At 49.1% G+C, this 21,763-nt stretch overlaps 1 protein-coding gene and 1 non-coding gene across 3 annotated transcripts in view; both read right to left on the bottom strand.

Moving 5' to 3' along the window:
• The window catches only part of ARFGEF2 (ADP ribosylation factor guanine nucleotide exchange factor 2), a 125,853-nt gene that overhangs the window by 69,088 nt on the left and 35,002 nt on the right, over positions 1–21,763 (bottom strand). For both annotated transcript variants that reach the window (XM_063958894.1, XM_063958893.1), the window contains 4 exons: positions 6,360–6,565; positions 5,356–5,440; positions 5,101–5,272; positions 4,696–4,847 (listed from right to left, as the gene is read on the bottom strand). In XM_063958894.1, coding sequence (XP_063814964.1) covers positions 4,696–4,847; positions 5,101–5,272; positions 5,356–5,440; positions 6,360–6,565 — 615 coding nt within the window. The remainder of the gene's footprint in view (positions 1–4,695; positions 4,848–5,100; positions 5,273–5,355; positions 5,441–6,359; positions 6,566–21,763) is intronic.
• Positions 18,522–18,712, bottom strand: LOC134899669 (U2 spliceosomal RNA). The gene has a single exon (XR_010173319.1). It is a non-coding gene; the product is annotated as a U2 spliceosomal RNA (small nuclear RNA).

Raw genomic sequence — 21,763 nt, forward strand, 5'->3', positions numbered from 1 at the left:
GAAGTACACCAGGATGAGGATATGGGTGTTGCTGGCGCTGGGGAGGAAATTGACAAGGAGGATTCTGATGGTGAGGTGGTTTGTTTGTCAGGCACCCGGGGAGACGCCTGTTGTTCGTGGGAGGAATATGGCCATTGACATGCCTGGTCAAAATACAAAAAAAATCAGCTCTTCGGTGTGGAATTATTTCAACACAAATGCGGACAACAGGTGTCAAGCCGTGTGTTGCCTTTGTCAAGCTGTAATAAGTAGGGGTAAGGACGTTAACCACCTCGGAACATCCTCCCTTATACGTCACCTGCAGCGCATTCATCATAAGTCAGTGACAAGTTCAAAAACTTTGGGCGACAGCGGAAGCAGTCCAATGACCAGTAAATCCCTTCCTCTTGTAACCAAGCTCCTGCAAACCACACCACCAACTCCCTCAGTGTCAATTTCCTCCTTACCCAGGAAAGCCAATAGTCCTGCAGGCCATGTCACTGGCAAGTCTGACGAGTCCTCTCCTGCCTGGGATTCCTCCGATGCATCCTTGAGTGTAACGCCTACTGTTGCTGGCGCTGCTGTTGTTGCTGCTGGGAGTCGATCGTCATCCCAGAGGGGAAGTCGGAAGACCACTTGTACTACTTCCAGTAAGCAATTGACTGTACAACAGTCCTTGGCGAGGAAGATGAAATATCACAGCAGTCATCCTGCTGCAAAGCGGATAACTGAGGCCTTGGCAGCCTGGGCGGTGAGAAACGTGGTTCCGGTATCCATCGTTAATTCAGAGCCAACTATAGACTTGATTGAGGTACTGTGTCCCCGGTACCAAATACCATCTAGGTTCCATTTCTCTAGGCAGGCGATACCGAAAATGTACACAGACCTCAGAAAAAGACTCACCAGTGTCCTAAAAAATGCAGTTGTACCCAATGTCCACTTAACCACGGACATGTGGACAAGTGGAGCAGGGCAGACTCAGGACTATATGACTGTGACAGCCCACTGGGTAGATGTATTGCCTCCCGCTGCAAGAACAGCAGCGGCGGCACCAGTAGCAGCATCTCGCAAACGCCAACTCCTTCCTAGGCAGGCTACGCTTTGTATCACCGCTTTCCAGAATACGCACACAGCTGAAAACCTCTTACGGCAACTGAGGAAGATCATCGCAGAATGGCTTACCCCAATTGGACTCTCCTGGGGATTTGCGACATCGGACAACGCCAGCAATATTGTGCGTGCATTACATCTGGGCAAATTCCAGCACGTCCCATGTTTTGCACATACCTTGAATTTGGTTGTGCAGAATTATTTAAAAAACGACAGGGGCGTGCAAGAGATGCTGTCGGTGGCCCGAAGAATTGCGGGCCACTTTCGGCGTTCAGGCACCGCGTACAGAAGACTGGAGCACCACCAAAAATACCTGAACCTGCCCTGCCATCATCTGAAGCAAGGGGTGGTAACGAGGTGGAATTCAACCCTCTATATGCTTCAGAGGATGGAGGAGCAGCAAAAGGCCATTCAAGCCTATACATCTGGCCACGATATAGGCAAAGGAGGTGGAATGCACCTGTCTCAAGCGCAGTGGAGAATGATTTCAACGTTGTGCAAGGTTCTGCAACCCTTTGAACTTGCCACACGTGAAGTCAGTTCAGACACTGCCAGCCTAAGTCAGGTCATTCCCCTCATCAGGCTTTTGCAGAAGAAGCTGGAGACATTGAAGGAGGAGCTAAAACAGAGCGCTTCCGCTAGGCATGTGGGACTTGTGGATGGAGCCCTTCATTCGCTTAACCAGGATTCACGGGTGGTCAATCTGTTGAAATCAGAGCACTACATTTTGGCCACCGTGCTCGATCCTAGATTTAAAACCTACGTTGTATCTCTCTTTCCGGCAGACACAAGTCTGCAGGGGTTCAAAGACCTGCTGGTGAGAAAATTGTCAAGTCAAGCGGAACGTGACCAGTCAACAGCTCCTCCTTCACATTCTCCTGCAACTGGGGGTGCGAGGAAAAGGCTAAGAATTCCGAGCCCACCCGCTGGCAGTGATGCAGGGCAGTCTGGAGCGAGTGCTGACATCTGGTCCGGACTGAAGGACCTGCCAACGATTACTGACATGTCGTCTACTGTCACTGCATATGATTCTCTCACCATTGAAAGAATGGTGGAGGATTATATGAGTGACCGCATCCAAGTAGGCACGTCAGACAGCCCGTACGTATACTGGCAGGAAAAAGAGGCAATTTGGAGGCCCTTGCAGAAACTGGCTTTATTCTACCTAAGTTGCCCTCCCTCCAGTGTGTACTCCGAAAGAGTGTTTAGTGCCGCCGCTCACCTTGTCAGCAATCGGCGTACGAGGTTACTTCCAGAAAATGTGGAGAAGATGATGTTCATTAAAATGAATTATAATCAATTCCTCCGTGGAACATTCACCAGCAGCAATTGCCTCCAGAAAGTACACGGGGACCTGAGATGGTGGATTCCAGTGGGGACGAATTAATAATCTGTGAGGAGGGGGATGTACACAGTGAAAGGGGTGATGAATCGGACGATGAGGAGGAGGTGGACATCTTGCCTCTGTAGAGCCAGTTTGTGCAAGGAGAGATTGATTGCTTCTTTTTTGGTGGGGGCCCAAACCAACCAGTCATTTCAGTCACAGGCGTGTGGCAAACCCTGTCACTGAAATGATGGGTTCGTTAAAGTGTGCATGTCCTGTTTATACAACATAAGGGTGGGTGGGAGGGCCCAAGGACAATTCCATCTTGCACCTCTTTTTTCTTTCATTTTTCTTTGCATCATGTGCTGTTTGGGGAGTATTTTTTTGAAGGGCCATCCTGCGTGACACTGCAGTGCCACTCCTAGATGGGCCAGGTGTTTGTGTCGGCCACTTGGGTCGCTTAGCTTAGTCACACACAGCTACCTCATTGCGCCTCTTTTTTTCTTTGCATCATGTGCTGTTTGGGGACAATTTTTTTGAAGGGCCATCCTGTCTGACACTGCAGTGCCACTCCTAGATGGGCCAGGTGTTTGTGTCGGCCACTTGGGTCGCTTAGCTTAGCCATCCAGCGACCTCTGTGCAAATTTTAGGATTAAAATAATATTGTGAGATGTGAGGTGTTCAGAATAGACTGAAAATGAGTGGAAATTATGGTTATTGAGGTTAATAATACTATGGGATCAAAATGACCCAAATTCTATGATTTAAGCTGTTTTTTAGGGTTTTTTGAAAAAAACACCCGAATCCAAAACACACCCGAATCCGACAAAAACATTTCGGTGAGGTTTTGCCAAAACGCGTCCGAACACAAAACACGGCCGCGGAACCTAACCCAAAACCAAAACACAAAACTCGAAAAATTTCCGGTGCACATCACTAATTTATATATATAAATACACAAGCCGGTCTGGCACCGTATATAGTGTAAAGACACTATATACCATAAGAAACAAATGCCGCACAGGGCGCTCCCCCATCCCCCCCGTGCGCCCTGCACCCAAACAGACCCTCAGCGTGTGGGAGCACCGGCGCTCAACGCGCCCCTGCTATCAAATGGCGGGGTTATCATATGGGGCGCCTGGGACCACAAACAGCCCACCAGAATCCATATAGATATATAAGCTGCCCAGGGGGCCTCCCCCCCCGGCGCCCTGCACCCATGGAAGCCGGCGGCGGGGAGAAATGGCGCGCATCGCGCTACAACATGCTGGCGGTGGTCCGGGACACGGAGCCCCGGCACCGCCAGTTTAAGCTCACAAAGTACCGTAATATGTTGCGCAGGGCGCTCCCCCCACCAGCGCCCTGCACCCGTGGGAGCCGGCGGCGGGGGAGAAATGGCGCGCAGTGCGCTATAACATGCTGGCGGGGGTCCGGGCCACGGAGCCCCAGCACCGCCAGTGTAACGTCTCACAGCCCAGAAACCAAGAACTGTAAAATGCTGCCCAGGGCGCTCCCCCCAGCGCCCTGCACCCGTGGAGGCGGGGGAACAATGGCGCGCAGCGCGCTGTGATATGCTGGCGGGGGTATGAGACACAGTGCCCAGGCACTGAAACGCTTTTATGCCAGCCTCAATAAGAAATCAGTAATATGCTGCCCAGGGCGCTCCCCCCCCAGCGCCCTGCACCCTGTGAGTGCCGTTGGTGTGTGGGAGCAAGGAGCGCAGCGCGACCGCTGTACCTCCGTTACTGAAGTCTTCTGCCGTCACTGAAGTCTTCTGTTCTTCACATACTCACCCGGCTTCTTTCTTCTGGCTTCTGTGAGGGGGGTGATGGCGTGGCTCCGGGAACAAGCAGCTAGGCGCACCAAGTGATCGAACCCTCTGGAGCTAATGGTGTCCAGTAGCCGAGAAGCAGAGCCCTTGAACTAAGACGAAGTAGGTCTGCTTCTCTCCCCTCAGTCCCACGATGCAGGGAGCCTGTAGCCAGTAGGTCTACCTGAAAATAAAAAACCTAACATAAAGTCTTTTAGAGAAACTCAGGAGAGCTCCCCTAGTGTGTGACCCATCACTCATGGGCACAAAGTCTAACTGAGGTCTGGAGGAGGGGCATAGAGGGAGGAGCCAGTTCACACCCAGTTCAAGTCTTTATAGTGTGCCCAAGCTCCTGCGGATCAGTCTATACCCCATGGTCCTTACGGAGTACCCAGCATCCTCTAGGACGTATGAGAAAAAATCTTGGTTGGTTATCGCTGTGTTTGCATTTATCAAACACTTGTCCACTTACTTTAAACATTGGTCTCACATGCTCCAGGTGGGTGGCACTGGTGAACGGTGCCTTTGCGTGGCTCACAGCTTCCATCAGAGCCTTAGCTGTTTTCGCCATTTGCTCCATCTCCATATTGTATAATAACCTTCGCTCCTTCTCGTTGGCTACATCTGATTGGGGAAACACACACAACGAATAAGCTGCGCACGGTTCCACCCCATGGGGCTGTGTAATAATATCTAGATGCCTTAACCTCAGCATAGACGCAACACATCTATTCAGTGCAAATATATGATAGCAACAAGCACTGGGGATAGGTTACAAATGTAATGATTACATTACCATTTTAGATTTAAAATATAGCTGTCCCTAGGGTAATATTACAGGGAAAAGATAATATTGTGTCTGGTTCTAAACACTAACTTTGCTTTGTAGACTTGTTAGCAATTGTATGTTCCTTTGTTTCCTTCATTGCAATCTTCTTATCTTCAATTTCATCAAAAATTGCAGATAGGTACTCCTCCGGAAGATCCTTGCTGTCATTTATACCTCGATTCATTTTAATGTATTGTTCTTTCGTCATTTTATTTTTCACCTGTGACAGACACAAAGGATTGTCAGCTTCCTGGTCTAACGTGGACAGAATCACGTACAGGGATATCTTCCTGAGATATGTACCTGGGGACTGTGCAGATCTGTTGTCAGCATTATAATGGAAAAGGCCAGGACATAGGCAGTGTCTGCACTGGCAAATAAAGTCTGTCTACAGAAGGAAACAAAACATTATTATAAAGCATACTTAATTTACATTTAACCAATACGCAGAGTAGACCAGGTGAGAAGAAGTCAAAGTAAAACTCATTTATAAGGAGGCCTTACATGGTAAAGTACTAGCACATACCAAAGGATCATTCCACCAAAAGCAACACATTTAGTTTTTGGGGGAATAAGAGAACCCTTAAGGGGGGTACTCACGGAGCGATCGTTGCTTAAAATCTAAGCAATCTGACTAGATTGCTTAGATTTTAAGCACGATTGCTCCGTGTGTAGCCCCCTCAGCGATAGCGATGCGCAGCCCCGCGCATCGCTATCGCTGCTGCTAGATTGGCCTGCATGCAGGCCAATCTAGCGGGTCGCTCACTTCACCCGCTGGGTGAAGTGAGCGGCCCCCCCGTCTCCCCCCGCACGCTCAGCACAGATCGCGCTGTGCTGAGCGCCGGGAGAGATGTGTGCTGAGCGGTTCGCTCAGCACACATCTCTCTGACATCGGCTGGTGAGTACTGGCCTTTACTAGCACTACATGAAGCAGCGGGACCCACACCTCCTCTAACAGACTATAGCACAGGGTCCTCTCCCTGCTAGTTGGGCTCATTCCTGCATCCATTCATGGTAGTACTGAACCAGATGGATTTATTCTTGGTACACTAACCTTAATCAACCATATAAAACTTAAATCAATTTTGAATTTAATAAACGTTAAGCAGGTAAAGCTGCACACACTGTAGTAATGGACATGAACTGTGGTTTCAAGGAAGTGTGCATATAAAAACCCAAACAAAAATTTGGCACTTTTGGAGGTTACCCTTTGACTTTATCTAAGCAATGTGCTGTGAAGTGATCAGATCTAACACATGGAGGTAAATCACAAAAATTATCATAATGCTATGCATGGATGATCATACCCCTGGTTACACTCCAAGTATCGTGCAGCAAATTTTTCCATAAGTCGGTCAATTTTCTGGGCTTCTCCAGGCAGACGGAAACCTTCTAGGAAGAGACGCAGAGCGGAGACAAAGTCCTTATCACAGAAATCCAGCTGGTCCACGTAGGAATACATCACTTCTCTGTTAAATCGGCCGTTTTCCCCCAGAAACTCCCCTATCATAGTCTGAAGCAGGAAAGAGGGTGATAAAACAGTGTAACTGGTGAGACCATACTTCTCACTTTACTTAATGAATATATAACACATGCCAACCAGCTGTCCATATACATGCCTCCAAAAGATTCACTTGAAAAGGTTAGCGGGTGGGGGGAGGGAAAAAAACAAAAAACAAAACAAAACAAAACACACAACACATTTTATTTGAAGAGTCACACCTGAATAGCATAAATTTCAAATTTACTTTGGGAGTCAGAACCTTCCCTTCATGGCTCCTGTAAACTTTCTCTGCATAGACTCAGGAAGGAGATGTCTTGATGATAGCAGTTGTGCTTACCCATTATAGATATATTGGGGCATTCAGTTGTTTTTTAAGCTGTAATTATTAATGGACACCCATTGTTGCAAATCAATTGTTTTGGCCACCCTTTAATTACTGCACCAAATTAGACGGGGTTTAGCTGTGTAAAGGAGCAAAACCTGACTAAACTAATGGGCATGACGTTAAAAGGCTGTTTGAGTGCTCAAACAGCCAACTTTTAGCACATTTCAGCTTGCCACCTCCAGGGACTGTAGGGCTGCTTTGTGTGCAGCTGTGGCTATTCACACCTGTACTGAATTGCTCCATCGGGCTCCAAAATGAATAGCCGTATTAAAAACAACTGAATTCCCCCCACAGTTACTTATATATCATTTGCTGAAGAACGCAGGACTCTAGTTTTCTCATACAAAGTAGTTTAAATCTACCTGGTACCATTCATATTATTTAATTTTCTAGATTATTGTACTTCAGTTTCCACCCTCTCTACTGTTCTGAACCACATTGTTCCATTCTGACCGACTCCTCTCCTCCACTTGTCGTTCCCCCCCTACTTATATTGTTCCTGGTGACTGGCCCTCCACATCTAAGTCTGTCCCGTCTTCCATTGGGGTTGCATGGCTGTCCTATTTCCAGTTTTCATTGCGGACGGCAGTCTAACCATATGGACAAAACTCAAGAAAAGCTTGGCCCCATTAGTTTACACCAATTACAGATGGCATTAAACATTTTATCCTATGGGTTACAATATCACTGATGAGATCTTCCAGCCCCTCTGTGGCAGCTGTGCTTATTTGGGAGGTGAGGCCCTTTCGCTGCATGATATGGGGAAATAAAAAAATAAGAATTTACTCACCGGTAATTCTATTTCTCGTAGTCCGTAGTGGATGCTGGGAACTCCGTAAGGACCATGGGGAATAGCGGGCTCCGAAGGAGACTGGGCACTCTAAGAAAGAATTAGGACTACCTGGTGTGCACTGGCTCCTCCCTCTATGCCCCTCCTCCAGACCTCAGTTAGGGAAACTGTGCCCGGAAGAGCTGACACAATAAGGAAGGGATTTGGAATCCCGGGTAAGACTCATACCAGCCACACCAATCACACCGTATAACTCGTGATACTATATCCAGTTAACAGTATGAACAACAACTGAGCCTCACGAACAGATGGCTCATAACAATAACCCTTTAGTTAGGCAATAACTATATACAAGTATTGCAGACAATCCGCACTTGGGATGGGCACCCAGCATCCACTACGGACTACGAGAAATAGAATTACCGGTGAGTAAATTCTTATTTTCTCTGACGTCCTAGTGGATGCTGGGAACTCCGTAAGGACCATGGGGATTATACCAAAGCTCCCAAACGGGCGGGAGAGTGCGGATGACTCTGCAGCACCGAATGAGCAAACTCAAGGTCCTCCTCAGCCAGGGTATCAAACTTGTAGAATTTTGCAAATGTGTTTGAACCCGACCAAGTAGCAGCTCGGCAAAGTTGTAAAGCCGAGACCCCTCGGGCAGCCGCCCAAGAAGAGCCCACTTTCCTCGTGGAATGGGCTTTTACAGATTTAGGATGCGGCAGTCCAGCCGCAGAATGTGCAAGTTGAATCGTGCTACAGATCCAGCGAGCAATAGTCTGCTTAGAAGCAGGAGCACCCAGCTTGTTGGGTGCATACAGGATAAATAGCGAGTCAGTTTTCCTGACTCCAGCCGTCCTGGAAACATATATTTTCAGGGCCCTGACTACGTCCAGTAACTTGGAATCCTCCAAGTCCCGAGTAGCCGCAGGCACCACAATAGGTTGGTTCACATGAAAAGCTGAAACCACCTTAGGAAGGAATTGGGAACGAGTCCTCAATTCCGCCCTATCCATATGAAAAATCAGATAAGGGCTTTTACAAGACAAAGCCGCCAATTCTGATACACGCCTGGCCGACGCCAAGGCCAACATCATGACCACTTTCCACGTGAGGTATTTTAGCTCCACGGTTTTAGGTGGCTGAAACCAATGCGACTTTAGGAAATCCAACACCACGTTGAGATCCCACGGTGCCACTGGAGGCACAAAAGGAGGCTGAATATGCATCACTCCTTTAACAAAAGTCTGAACTTCAGGCAGTGAAGCCAGTTCTTTGTGGAAGAAAATCGACAGAGCCGAGATCTGGACCTTAATGGAACCCAATTTTAGGCCCATAGTCACCCCTGACTGTAGGAAGTGCAGAAATCGACCGAGCTGAAATTCCTTCGTTGGGGCCTTCCTGGCCTCACACCAAGCAACATATTTTCGCCATATGCGGTGATAATGTCTTACGGTCACATCTTTCCTAGCTTTAATCAGCGTAGGAATGACTTCCTCCGGAATGCCCTTTTCTTTTAGGATCCGGTGTTCAACCGCCATGCCGTCAAAAGCAGCCGCGGTAAGTCTTGGAACAGACAGGGCCCCTGCTGCAGCAGGTCCTGTCTGAGCGGCAGAGGCCATGGGTCCACTGAGATCATTTCTTGAAGTTCTGGGTACCAAGCTCTTCTTGGCCAATCCGGAACCACAAGTATAGTTCTTACTCCTCTCCTTCTTATTCTCAGTACCTTGGGTATGAGAGACAGAGGAGGGAACACATAAACCGACTGGTACACTCACGGTGTCACTAGAGCGTCCACAGCTATCGCCTGAGGGTCCCTTGACGTGGCGCAATATCTTTTTAGCTTTTTGTTTAGGCGGGACGCCATCATGTCCACCTGTGGCCTTTCCCAATGGTGTACAATCATTTGGAAGACTTCTGGATGAAGTCCCCACTCTCCCGGGTGGAGGTCGTGCCTGCTGAGGAAGTCTGCTTCCCAGTTGTCCACTCCCGGAATGAACACTGCTGACAGTGCTAACACATGATTTTCCGCCCATCGGAGAATCCTTGTGGCGGCTTCTGCCATCGCCATCCTGCTTCTTGTGCCGCCCTGACGGTTTACATGGGCGACCGCCGTGATGTTGTCTGACTGGATCAGCACCGGCTGGTGTTGAAGCAGGGCATTGTAAATGGCCCTTAGTTCCAGAATATTTATGTGTAGCGAAGTCTCCTGACTCGTCCATAGTCCTTGGAAGTTTCTTCCCTGTGTGACTGCCCCCCAACCTCGAAGGCTGGCATCCGTGGTCACCAGGACCCAGTCCTGTATGCCGAATCTGCGGCCCTCTAGAAGATGAGCACTCTGCAGCCACCACAACAGCGACACCCTGGTCCTTGGAGACAGGGTTATCAGCCGATGCATCTGAAGATGCGATCCGGACCACTTGTCCAACAGATCCCACTGAAAGATCCTTGCATGGAACATTCCGAATGGAATTGCTTCGTAAGAAGCTACCATCTTTCCCAGGACTCGCGTGCAGTGGTGCACCGACACCTGTTTTGGTTTTAGGAGGTCTCTGACTAGAGATGACAGCTCCTTGGCCTTCTCCTCCGGGAGAAACACCTTTTTCTGTTCTGTGTCCAGAACCATCCCCAGGAACAGTAGACGCGTTGTAGGAACCAGCTGCGACTTTGGATTATTCAGGATCCAGCCGTGCTGTTGTAGCACTTCCCGAGCTAGTGCTACTCCGATCAACAACTGTTCCCTGGACCTCGCCTTTATAAGGAGATCGTCCAAGTACGGGATAATTATAACTCCCTTTTTTCGAAGGAGTATCATCATTTCGGCCATTACCTTGGTAAATACCCTCGGTGCCGTGGACAGACGAAACGGCAACGTCTGGAATTGGTAATGACAGTCCTGTACCACAAATCTGAGGTACTCCTGGTGAGGAGGGTAAATGGGGACATGCAGGTAAGCATCCTTGATGTCCAGTGATACCATGTAATCCCCTTCGTCCAGGCTTGCAATAACCGCCCTGAGCGATTCCATTTTGAACTTGAACTTTCTTATATAAGTGTTCAAGGATTTCAAATTTAAAATTGGTCTCACCGAACCGTCCGGTTTCGGTACCACAAACATTGCGGAATAGTAACCCCGTCCCTGTTGAAGGAGGGGTACTTTGGTTATCACCTGCTGGGAGTACAGCTTGTGAATCGCCTCCAGCACCGCCTCCCTGTCTGGGGGAGTAGTTGGCAAGGCAGATTTGAGGAAACGGCGAGGGGGAGACGTCTCGAATTCCAGCTTGTACCCCTGAGATACCACTTGTAGAATCCAGGGATCCACCCGTGAGCGAACCCACTTGTCGCTGAAGTTCCGGAGACGGGCCCCCACCGCACCTGGCTCCACCTGTGGAGCCCCAGCGTCATGCGGTGGACTTAGAGGAAGCGGGAGAGGACTTTTGTTCCTGGGAACTTGCTGTTTGGTGCAGCTTTTTCCCCCTACCTCTGCCTCTGGGCAGAAAGGACGCGCCTCTAACCCGCTTGCCTTTCTAGGGCCGAAAGGACTGTACCTGATAATGCGGTGCTTTCTTTGGCTGTGAGGGAACATGGGGTAAAAATGTCGACTTCCCAGCCGTCGCTGTGGAAACGAGGTCCGAGAGACCATCGCCAAACAATTCATGACCCTTGTAAGGCAAAACCTCCATGTGCCTTTTTGAATCCGCATCACCTGTCCACTGCCGAGTCCATAATACTCTCCTGGCAGAAATGGACATTGCATTTATTCTAGATGCCAGTTGGCAAATATCCCTCTGTGCATCTCTCATGTATAAGACTACGTCTTTAATATGCTCTACAGTTAGCAATATAGTGTCCCTGTCAAGGGTATCAATGTTATCAGACAGGGAATCTGACCACGCAGCTGCAGCACTGCACATCCATGCTGAAGCAATAGCCGGTCTCAGTATAATACCCGAGTGTGTATATACAGACTTCAGGATAGCCTCCTGCTTTCTATCCGCAGGCTCCTTTAGGGCGGCCGTATCCGGAGACGGTAGTGCCACCTTCTTTGACAAGCGTGTGAGCGCTTTATCCACCCTAGAGGATGTCTCCCAACGTATCCTATCCTCTGGCGGGAAAGGGTACGCCCTTAGTAACTTTTTGGAAATTACCAGTTTCTTATCGGGGGAAACCCACGCTTCATCACACACTTCATTTAACTCTTCAGAAGGGGGAAAAACCACAGGTTGCTTTTTCTCCCCAAACATAATACCCTTTTTTGTGGTACCAGGGTTAATGTCAGAAATGTGCAACACATTTTTCATTGCCGTAATCATGTAACGGATGGCCCTATTGGAATGTACATTAGTCTCATCGTCGTCGACACTGAAGTCAGTATCCGTGTCGACATCTGTGTCTGCCATCTGAAGTAGCGGGCGTTTTTGAGCCCCTGATGGCTTTTGAGACGCCTGGGCAGGCACGGACTGAGAAGCCGGCTGTCCCACATCTGCTATGTCATCAAACCTCTTATGTAAGGAGTTGACACTGTCACGTAATTCCTTCCACATATCCATCCACTCAGGTGTCGACCCCGCAGGGGGTGACATCACATTTATCGGCACCTGCTCCGCCTCCACATAAGCCTCCTCATCAAACATGTCGACACAGGCGTACCGACACTCCGCACACACACAGGGAATGCTCTGACTGAGGACAGGACCCCACAAAGTCCTTTGGGGAGACAGAGAGAGAGTATGCCAGCACACACCACAGCGCTATAAATCACAGGGATGTACACTATAATGAGTGATTGATTTTACCCTATAGCAGCTATATATATATTATTTGCGCCTAAATTTAGTGCCCCCCCTCTCTTTTTTACCCTATTGAGCCTGGAAACTGCAGGGGAGAGCCTGGGGAGCGTCCTTCCAGCGGAGCTGTGAGAGGAAATGGCGCCAGTGTGCTGAGGGAGATAGCCCCGCCCCCTTCACGGCGGACTTCTCCCGCTTTTTTTATGGATATATGGCAGGGGATTTTACACATATATAGTCTTAATGACTATATTATGTGTATTTTTGCCAATGTAAGGTAATCTTATTGCAGCCCAGGGCGCCCCCCCCCCCCCAGCACCCTGCACCCATCAGTGACCGGAGTGTGAGGTGTGCAAGGGGAGCAATGGCGCACAGCTGCAGTGCTGTGCGCTACCTTAATGAAGACCGGAGTCTTCAGCCGCCGATTTCCTGGACGTTCTTCTTGCTTCTGGCTCTGCAAGGGGGACGCCGGCGCGGCTCCGGGACCGGACGACCGAGGCTGGGCCTGTGTTCGATCCCTCTGGAGCTAATGGTGTCCAGTAGCCTAGAAGCCCAAGCTAGCTGCAAGCAGGTAGGTTCGCTTCTCTCCCCTAAGTCCCTCGTAGCAGTGAGTCTGTTGCCAGCAGATCTCACTGAAAATAAAAAACCTAAATATACTTTATTTTCTAGAAGCTCAGGAGAGCCCCTAGTGTGCATCCAGCTCGAGCCGGGCACAGATTCTAACTGGAGGAGGGGCATAGAGGGAGGAGCCAGTGCACACCAGGTAGTCCTAATTCTTTCTTAGAGTGCCCAGTCTCCTTCGGAGCCCGCTATTCCCCATGGTCCTTACGGAGTTCCCAGCATCCACTAGGACGTCAGAGAAAAGGGATTTTGGTACTTACGAATAAATCCTTTTCTCTGAAAAGGAGACACTGGAGTAGTTGAAGACACTGGGGTATAGACGGTGGCTATAGGGAGCTAGCACTTTAAATTAAGAAGTGTAAAGGCTCCTCCCCCTCTATCCCCCATCATCCCCAGTGATCTCGCTGAGCCAAAAAAAAAAAAGTGGGTCCCAGGGACCCCACACTTTTAAAAATTGGGGTCCTACCTATCCTATTCTGGGTCCCATCGAAATGAAGATTATTAATCTTATTAATGATTCAAATATGAAACCCCACAACTTGATTTGGACACTACAAAAAGTGTTGCAAGGGGGAGAAGGGGGTGACAGTGCTGTTGGGCTGTGTAGAATACAGAACACTGCTCCAGAGCTGTACCTAGACATTTTGGTGCCCTTTGGCAGAAAGTAAATTGGTGGTCCCCCTCCCATACTGTAAAGTATGGACAGTGCACGCCGAAGGCGCGCATAAAAAATTTAGGGGTCTGGCTTTGTGGGGAAGGAGCTTGGCCACATAATAGTACCAATTCACATTACACCACAGAGTAGCGCCGCTTATACACATTGCACCAGGTAGAACCACCTATACACACTGCGCCAGGTAGAGCACGTTATACACTTTGCGCCAGGTAGAGCACGTTACACACATTCCACCAGGTACAGCACGTTACACAGATTGCGCCAGTTAGAACACGTTATACACATTGCGCCAGGTAGAGCACGTTATACACATTGCGCCAGGTCGAGCACGTTATATACACATTGCGTCAGGTAGAGCACGTTATACACATTGCGTCAGGTAGAGCACGTTATACACATTGCGCCAGGTAGAGCACGTTATACACATTGCGCCAGGTAGAGCACGTTATACACATTGCACCAGGCAGAGCACGTTATAAACATTGCGTCATGGTAGAGCACGTTATACACTTTGCGCCAGGTAGAGCACGTTATACACATTGCACCAGGCAGAGCACGTTATACACATTGCGTCATGGTAGAGCACGTTATACACTTTGCGCCAGGTAGAGCACGTTACACACATTCCACCAGGTAGAGCACGTTATACAGACTGCGCCAGTTAGAACACGTTATACACATTGCGCCAGGCAGAGCACGTTATACACATTGCACCAGGTAGAGCACGTTACACACATTGCACCAGGTAGAGCACGTTACACACATTGCACCAGGTAGAGCAGTATATAATGGCCACTGTGGGTGTGCATGTGATGGTCACTGTGTGGGTATGTGTGGGGGGTGTATGTTGGCCACTATGGGAGTATTTGATGTGTTTATAATGGACACTGAGGAGGTATGGGCAGAGTGTATGATCGGCACTGCCCCATCCTCCATATTTGCATCATTAACTGCCAACACTCTCCTCCCTCCCACACACATACGATCCCTCTGTTAGTTGATAACTTACTTAATCCCCCAGGGAGTGCAGCCGTATGCAGCCAGAGAGACACAGGCTTCCTCAATGATCGTGCTGCGCTGGTTAGTGAGAAGCCACTGTGTGTGTCATAACACAGCCCGCCCCAGCGCCTGCTCGCAGCTGCTTCTTACTGTAGTTTGGAGCAGCACGGCGAGCACGCTGGCGGACAGGGAGGAGGGACGTCACGTCTCAGCCGCACTTGAATGGGGAGACATTGCCGGCAGCGCGATTGGACGGGGAGAAGCTGCGGGCAGCGCGATTGGACGGGGAGAAGCTGCGGGCAGCGCGATTGGACAGGGAGAAGCTGCCGGCGGCGATTTGATGGCAAGAGAGGCACTGAAGAATAGTATTGGCAGAGACGCACTAGTCCGTTAGAGACAGCGCGTCCCGCGGGACCCGCTCATTTAAAAAAAAAAAAAAAGAGAGAGAGTCCCCGTCTGCTTGTAGCGCGTAAAAACGCGCTATAGCGCGTATTTTGCAATCACTGATCCCCCAGTTTAAGAAATGAGCAGGAGACAGGAGCCAAGAGAAAGAAAAAAAGAAGAACGAGGGGAGAAACACACACAACAAAACAAACTATAAACCTGAAAAATGACGAAGGCAGGGGAACAGCGCTAGGCGGGCGTCCAGTGTACCCTGTGGCATTAGAGAAGAGGAGGTATCGATAAGTACCAAAATCCCATTTTTTAATTCAGCCACTAGGGGACACTGGAGTAGCTGAGGACACTGGGGACGTCCCATAGTTTCCCCTCTAGACGGGACAGCGCCAAGGTACCTGCAAAACTAAGCGGACAAAACCTAGAAGCTGGGGCCGCAAATGTGTCAAACTTGTAGAATTTAACAAAAGTCTGAATCCTGGACCAAGGTGTCGCTCGGCAGAGTTAAGTCATGGTGGCCCCACAACTAGCTGGCCACGACACTCTCCCAGAACGTGTGGCATGAGCAGATAAGACCAGAGGTCGTTGAGCCTTGCTAAGGTAAGCCTGACGAATCGTCAATCTAAACCATCAAGCCAAGTCTGCTTTGCAGCTGGCCACCCCCTGCAGGGTTCAAAGAACGAATAAAGCATCAGATTTCTGTAAAGGTGCCATTCAGGCAGCATAAATAGTCAAAGCTCTAACCACATCCAGGGTAGAAGGCGCACCATAATCATTCAGTAAAGATGGAACTACAATAGGCTGATTGACATGAAAAGCCGAAACAACTTATGAAAGAAGGCGAATGTGTCCTCAAATCTGCACCACCCTCATGAAAGATAAGGCAAGGTGGTTCTCAGGATACCGCACTTAACTCAAAAAACCTCTGAGTCAAAGTAAAGGCTAGTAAAAAATTATCGCCCTGCCATACAAAGTATGTCAGGTCCACATGTTCCAGAGGCTCAAAGAAATAAGCCTGGCTGAAGGTAAGCACGAAATTCAAGTCCCAAGGTGCTGGGTGGCACAAAAGAAGGCTGTACTCTGAGAACTCCCTGTAAGAAAGTCTGCGCTGGAAGAATACTGACAATGCGGAAACTTGTACCTTTAGAGATCCTAGACGGAGTCCTGAATCTAATCCTGCCTGAAGAAAAACAGAAATGAGACAGGCAAAAAGGACCCTGTTGGAAACATGTAACGTACACACCAGGCCACAGAAGAGCGCCATATGCGATGGTAATGGGCTGCTGTAACTGGTTTTCTTGCCCGCAACCTTGTGGGAAAATCTGCATCCAGAATCTCTTGACAGCTCAAGATGGCTGCCTCAACAGCCACTCCGTTAACATAGCCGTGGTAAATGGTTGTAACAGATCTGGCCGTAGTTGGCCACGGATCGCCTGCCAGGAGAGAGCACAGGTCCGAGAACCAGGCCCTCCAAGGTCAATCTGGCACTACCAGAAGGACAGTGGTCAATTCTCGCTTGATTCTCTTGCGGACTTGACGAAGAAACTGAAAAGGTGGGAACAGGTAGACAAGGTACTATGGCCAGAAGACGTTCGAGCGCCCACTGATTCAGCTTGCAGATCCCGTGTGGACACATACCATGGAAGTTGGCATCCAGCGTAAATCACCATGAGGTCCACTTATGGGCAACCCCACCGCAGAACAAGAGCTCTGAGCACTTCTGGGTGAAGAGTCCCTTTACCTGGATGAAGATCCTGTTGACTGAAATAGTCGGCCTCCTCGTTGTTCACACCAGGGAAAAAACACGAGCGAGAGAATCATGTCGTGTTCGGCCCACATTAGAAGTCTCACTCTCTCTCGCATGGCCATGCGACTTCGGGTTCCGCCTTATCTGCTAACATAAGTGACTTGTCATGTTGACCAACTGTACTCTTACTGCTCTGGAGTGGAGTAAGTGGGCACTTCCAGCAAAGCATTGGAGCTCTTCTTATTACAAATACCTTTATCGTCAACCATGTTTCTTGGTTTGACCAATGCTCCCGGAATTGAAAAATCCAGTACTATCGCACACCAACCTCTGAGACTGACTTCGGGCAGGACAATTATATCCCACAGTACGAATCTTTTGCGCACTATGAGATGGTTTATCTGAAGTCACCAGAAGAGCAACACTTTGGTCCTTGGAGTTAAACCTATAATCCTATGGAGTTGCAGACGAAACCCCAACCATTGGTAGAGGAGGTCCAGTTGGAAAAGTTAAAAATAAATCGACTGAACTGTAGAGCTTTATCTTCTGGAAGGACAAAAAAAACGTCCAGCACACTCATGTCCAGGATAATCCCTAGAAACTGAAGGCGCTAAGATGGCTGAAGGTCGGATTTGTTGAACCTGATTATAGAACAGTGTTGTGCTTAGAAGTTGTACGAGAGCAACGCAGATTTCAGGAGAAGATCCTCAGACGGAGGTCTGACGAGAAGGTCATTTATCTATGGAATAACCATGACCCCTAAAGATCTATGGTGTCACACAGTTGCGTTTGGCTGCAATGATTGTCATGATAGTAAAAAAACCCAAAAAAACCTCTGTTAGATTTGGAGAGACTGCTTTCGGATGGCAGATGTTCTTAACAGCCACCTAGCCTCCCCTTTTCACATTGGGATATGGAGGTACGCATCCTTAATGTCCTGGAACATTATAAACTCCTCGGGCTCTAGGCTTGCAATGACTGACTTGATGGAATCCCTCTCGAATCGGTAGTAGGCCACAACCTGGTTTAGGGATTTTATGTTTAGGATGGTCTTACCAATCCGACTGGTCTTTGAAACTACAGACAGAATTGAATAACAACAACAGCCCTTTACCCTCTGAATGAGGACTGGCTTCAATACTGCTGTGAAGAACAAACCGGTGGAGAAACCTGTAATTCTAATTTGCGAACCCACTTATCGTTGGATAAGTAAAAACAGACCCTCTGGAAGTACCGCAGGTGGGTACCAAGGTGGGAACAAAACTAGCTATGCCACAAGTGTCCTCTGTTGGTTTTGGCTCCTGGTACCAGCCATTGAGGTGCTTTTAGCCTCGGTCTCTAGTTCTTTTAGTCTGAACGGTGTCTCCTCTCGCTCTGCCGCAAAAAGGACGGTGGAGCGGAAAGAAGGTCCCGTATAGGAACGTCTAGGCTTCGAAATGGTCATTGTAAAAATGTAGACTTTTCAGCAGTGGCCTGGGAAATCCATTTAACCAATTAAGGACCAAAAAGGATCTTTACCGTGAACAGAAGTGCTTCTACAGCCCTCCAAGACTCTCATCAGCCTGCCATGTGCACGGGTCCTGGAGGTACTGCAATACCAGGTCAATGCGTGGAGTGGACAGAGCAAGCTCTTCTTCCATTTCCCCGTTTTAAAAATTCCATTTAATATAAGGCCCCAGTTAGGGTGTGTATCAGATATTAAACGGATAAGAACAGATACTACACTTAATCTTAGCCAAAAGGCAGAGAAGCAATAATAACCAGTCCCATCTTGGTCTTGAACCCAGGCAAAGTAGAGTTGTGTTTCTGTGCAATTACAGCCTTCTCCAAAATGAAAATTTCTGATGTCTGTCTGGGAGAAGAATCCATAAACTTGACCAACCGTCCCCAGATCTGGCCAACCGTCCAACAGATCTGGCCAACCGTCCCCAGGGCTGGTCCAGTGGAAACAGAGGAGGAAGGAACAGGCGGGTGACCGTGTGAAGGGCCCTCCAATCTGGCTGCCTCCGTCTCAACATGAGGCTGCCCGCTCATAGGTTATATCAGCCAATATTCCCGCAAGGGTAGCTGCCCATGGAGGAGTAGTGCTGGTATCCTTGGATTACATAGCATTCAGAGCGAAACCTTCTAGGTTGTGTTAGCCGTTCTCCTGTCTATCATTGTCAGAACTAAACAGACACACAGACACTCAGAAAACACAGTAATAGAAAGAGATTAGGCAAGGAGGATAGAGGGAGAGATACACCACTCTCTACGGATGGCACCCTAGCGTACTGCTAGTCTCATCCCTGCATACTTACAGCCTCTAGGAGGCTAGTGCACCAAGGATGTTGCAGTGGAAATATTGAGGCAGATAAAGCTTCAAGATGGTGTCAGTTCTTATCCTCGCTGTTGGAGAGAGGAGACAGTAAAACATTGAGCAAATCAACAACATTGCCTCTTGCTAGGGAGCTCACCCTGCTCAGGCTGACAGGGCTATGTGACTCGGCCCCATTGCTCACCACTGCTGCGGGGACCTGCTCTTTTGGGTTCCCCCTCTATGTAACAAGCAGCCGCCCACAGCACTATAAAACTGTGAGCATGCGGGCATTTGAACCCAGGGCCCTACCGGTGAATTAACTGTTGAAACACCTGGGGATGTAGGCCGTGTCTGCTGAGGAAGTCCGCTTCCCAGTTGTCCACTCCTGGAATGCATATGGGCGAGATGGCCCGTGCGCTGGCCTCCACCCAGAAGAGTATTTTTGACACTTCTCGCATTGCTGCTCTGCTTCTTGTTCCCCCTTGTCTGAAGCAGACGGTGGCGTACGCATGGCGGTGGCGTACGCAGACTGAACCTGGATCGCCCGATCCCTCAGGAGATGGGAAGCCTGCAGAAGGGCATTGTAAATTGCCCTGAGTTCCAGGACGTTTATCGGCAGAGTAGATTCCTGACTTGACCATATCCCCTGGAACTGGGCCCCATGGGTCACAGCCCCCCAACCCCGGAGGCTGGCATCCGTTGTCCGTAGAATCCAGGATTGGATATTGAAATTCCTGCCTCCTACCAGGTGAGGAACTTGTAGCCACCATAATAGAGAAATCCTAGCTTTTGGAAATAAGGTCACTTCCTGAGGCATGTGAAGGTGAGATCCTGACCATTTGTCCAGCAAATTCAGCTGAAATGGCTGGGCATGAAATCTGCTGTATTGGATTGCCTCGTAAGCAGCAACCATCTTGCCCAGCAAATGTATGCAAAGATGTATGGACACCTTGCGAGGACGGAGCACTGAGCGGACCAAAACCTGGATAGCCAAGGCCTTGTCCATCGGAAGAAACACCTTTTGAGACACTGTATCCAGTATCATTCCCAGGAATTGGAAACGTTGGGTCAGTTCCAGGTGAGATTTCTGGAAGTTTAGAATCCACCCATGATCCGTAAGCAGGTGAGTCATCAGATGGATGCTGTGCAATAGACGCTCCCTGGACATAGCCATTATCAGGAGATCGTCCAAATAGGGGACTATGTTGACTCCCATCATGCGCAGTTGCAGCATCATCTCCGCCATGACTTTGGTGAAGACCCTTGGAGCTGTGGACAGGCCAAAGGGCAAGGCCTGGAAATGGTCGTCCAAAATGGCAAACCTGAGCTAAGCCTGATGAGGGGGCCACATGGGAATGTGTAGGTAAGCATCCTTAACATCCAGGGATACCAAGAATTCCTACTCCTCCAGACCAGACACCACTGCCCGCAGGGATTCCAACTTGAATTTGAAAACCCACAGATACAAGTTTAGAGACTTCAGGTTTAAGATGGATTGCACCGAACCGTCCTGTTTTGAAATGACAAAAAGACTGGAGTAAAACCCCCTTTTGTGTAACGGAGGAGGTACTGGAACCACGACCCCTGTCCGCAAAAGTTTTTGAATTGCCTCTTGCAAGGTATCTTTTGCTGTGGGTAAAACTGGTAAGCCCGATTGGAAAAATCTGGGAGGAGGAAGCGCTTGAAATTCAAACCGGTATCCCTGGGAATTGAGATCCCTGACCCAAGGATTCCGGCAGGACTTTGCCCACACGTTGGCGAAGTGTTGAAGGAGAGCACCCACCTGAAAGTCGCCTTGCTGCTGGGGCCAACTGTCACGCGGAAGGCTAAGCGGCAGGGGATCCGGTGGTCTGGTCCAGGGATGCAGCAGTTGCAGGTTTACGGGACTTACCACGAGATCCTCTAGGAGTGGTGGAGACTCCCCGGCCCCTGCCTCTGAACCTTGCCACACGAAAGGACTGCAAGGAGGGTCCTATGTAAGAACGTCTAGCAGGTGACGCAGCCAATGGCAGATAGGTTGACTTACCCGCCGTTGCCTGGGAAATCCATTTATTTAATTCGACCCCAAACAAGGCATCACCTGTAAAAGAGAAGAAGATTTTCTACACCCTTTTTGGAATCAGCATCCGCTGACCAATGACGCAACCACAGAGCTCTGCATGCCGAAACTGCCATAGCAGTAGTGCGGCCATTTATCTTACACAATTCCTTTATAGCCACGCTCATAAAATTTGCAGCATCCTGTATGTGCTGCAGCAGAGTAATGACCTCATCTTGGGGCAGATTGTCTATTCCAGTAGTTCTCAAACTCGGTCCTCAGGACACAGTGCATGTTTTGCAGGTAACCCAGCAGGTGCACAGGTGTATTAATTACTTACAGACACATTTTAAAAGGTCCACAGGTGAAGTTAATTATTTCACTTGTGATTCTGTGAGGAGACCTGCAAAACATGCACTGTGTGGGTCCTGAGGACCGAGTTTGAGAACCTGTGGTCTATTCCATAAAT

Source organism: Pseudophryne corroboree, chromosome 3, assembly GCF_028390025.1.
Source record: "Pseudophryne corroboree isolate aPseCor3 chromosome 3, aPseCor3.hap2, whole genome shotgun sequence".
Lineage (NCBI taxonomy): Eukaryota > Metazoa > Chordata > Amphibia > Anura > Myobatrachidae > Pseudophryne > Pseudophryne corroboree.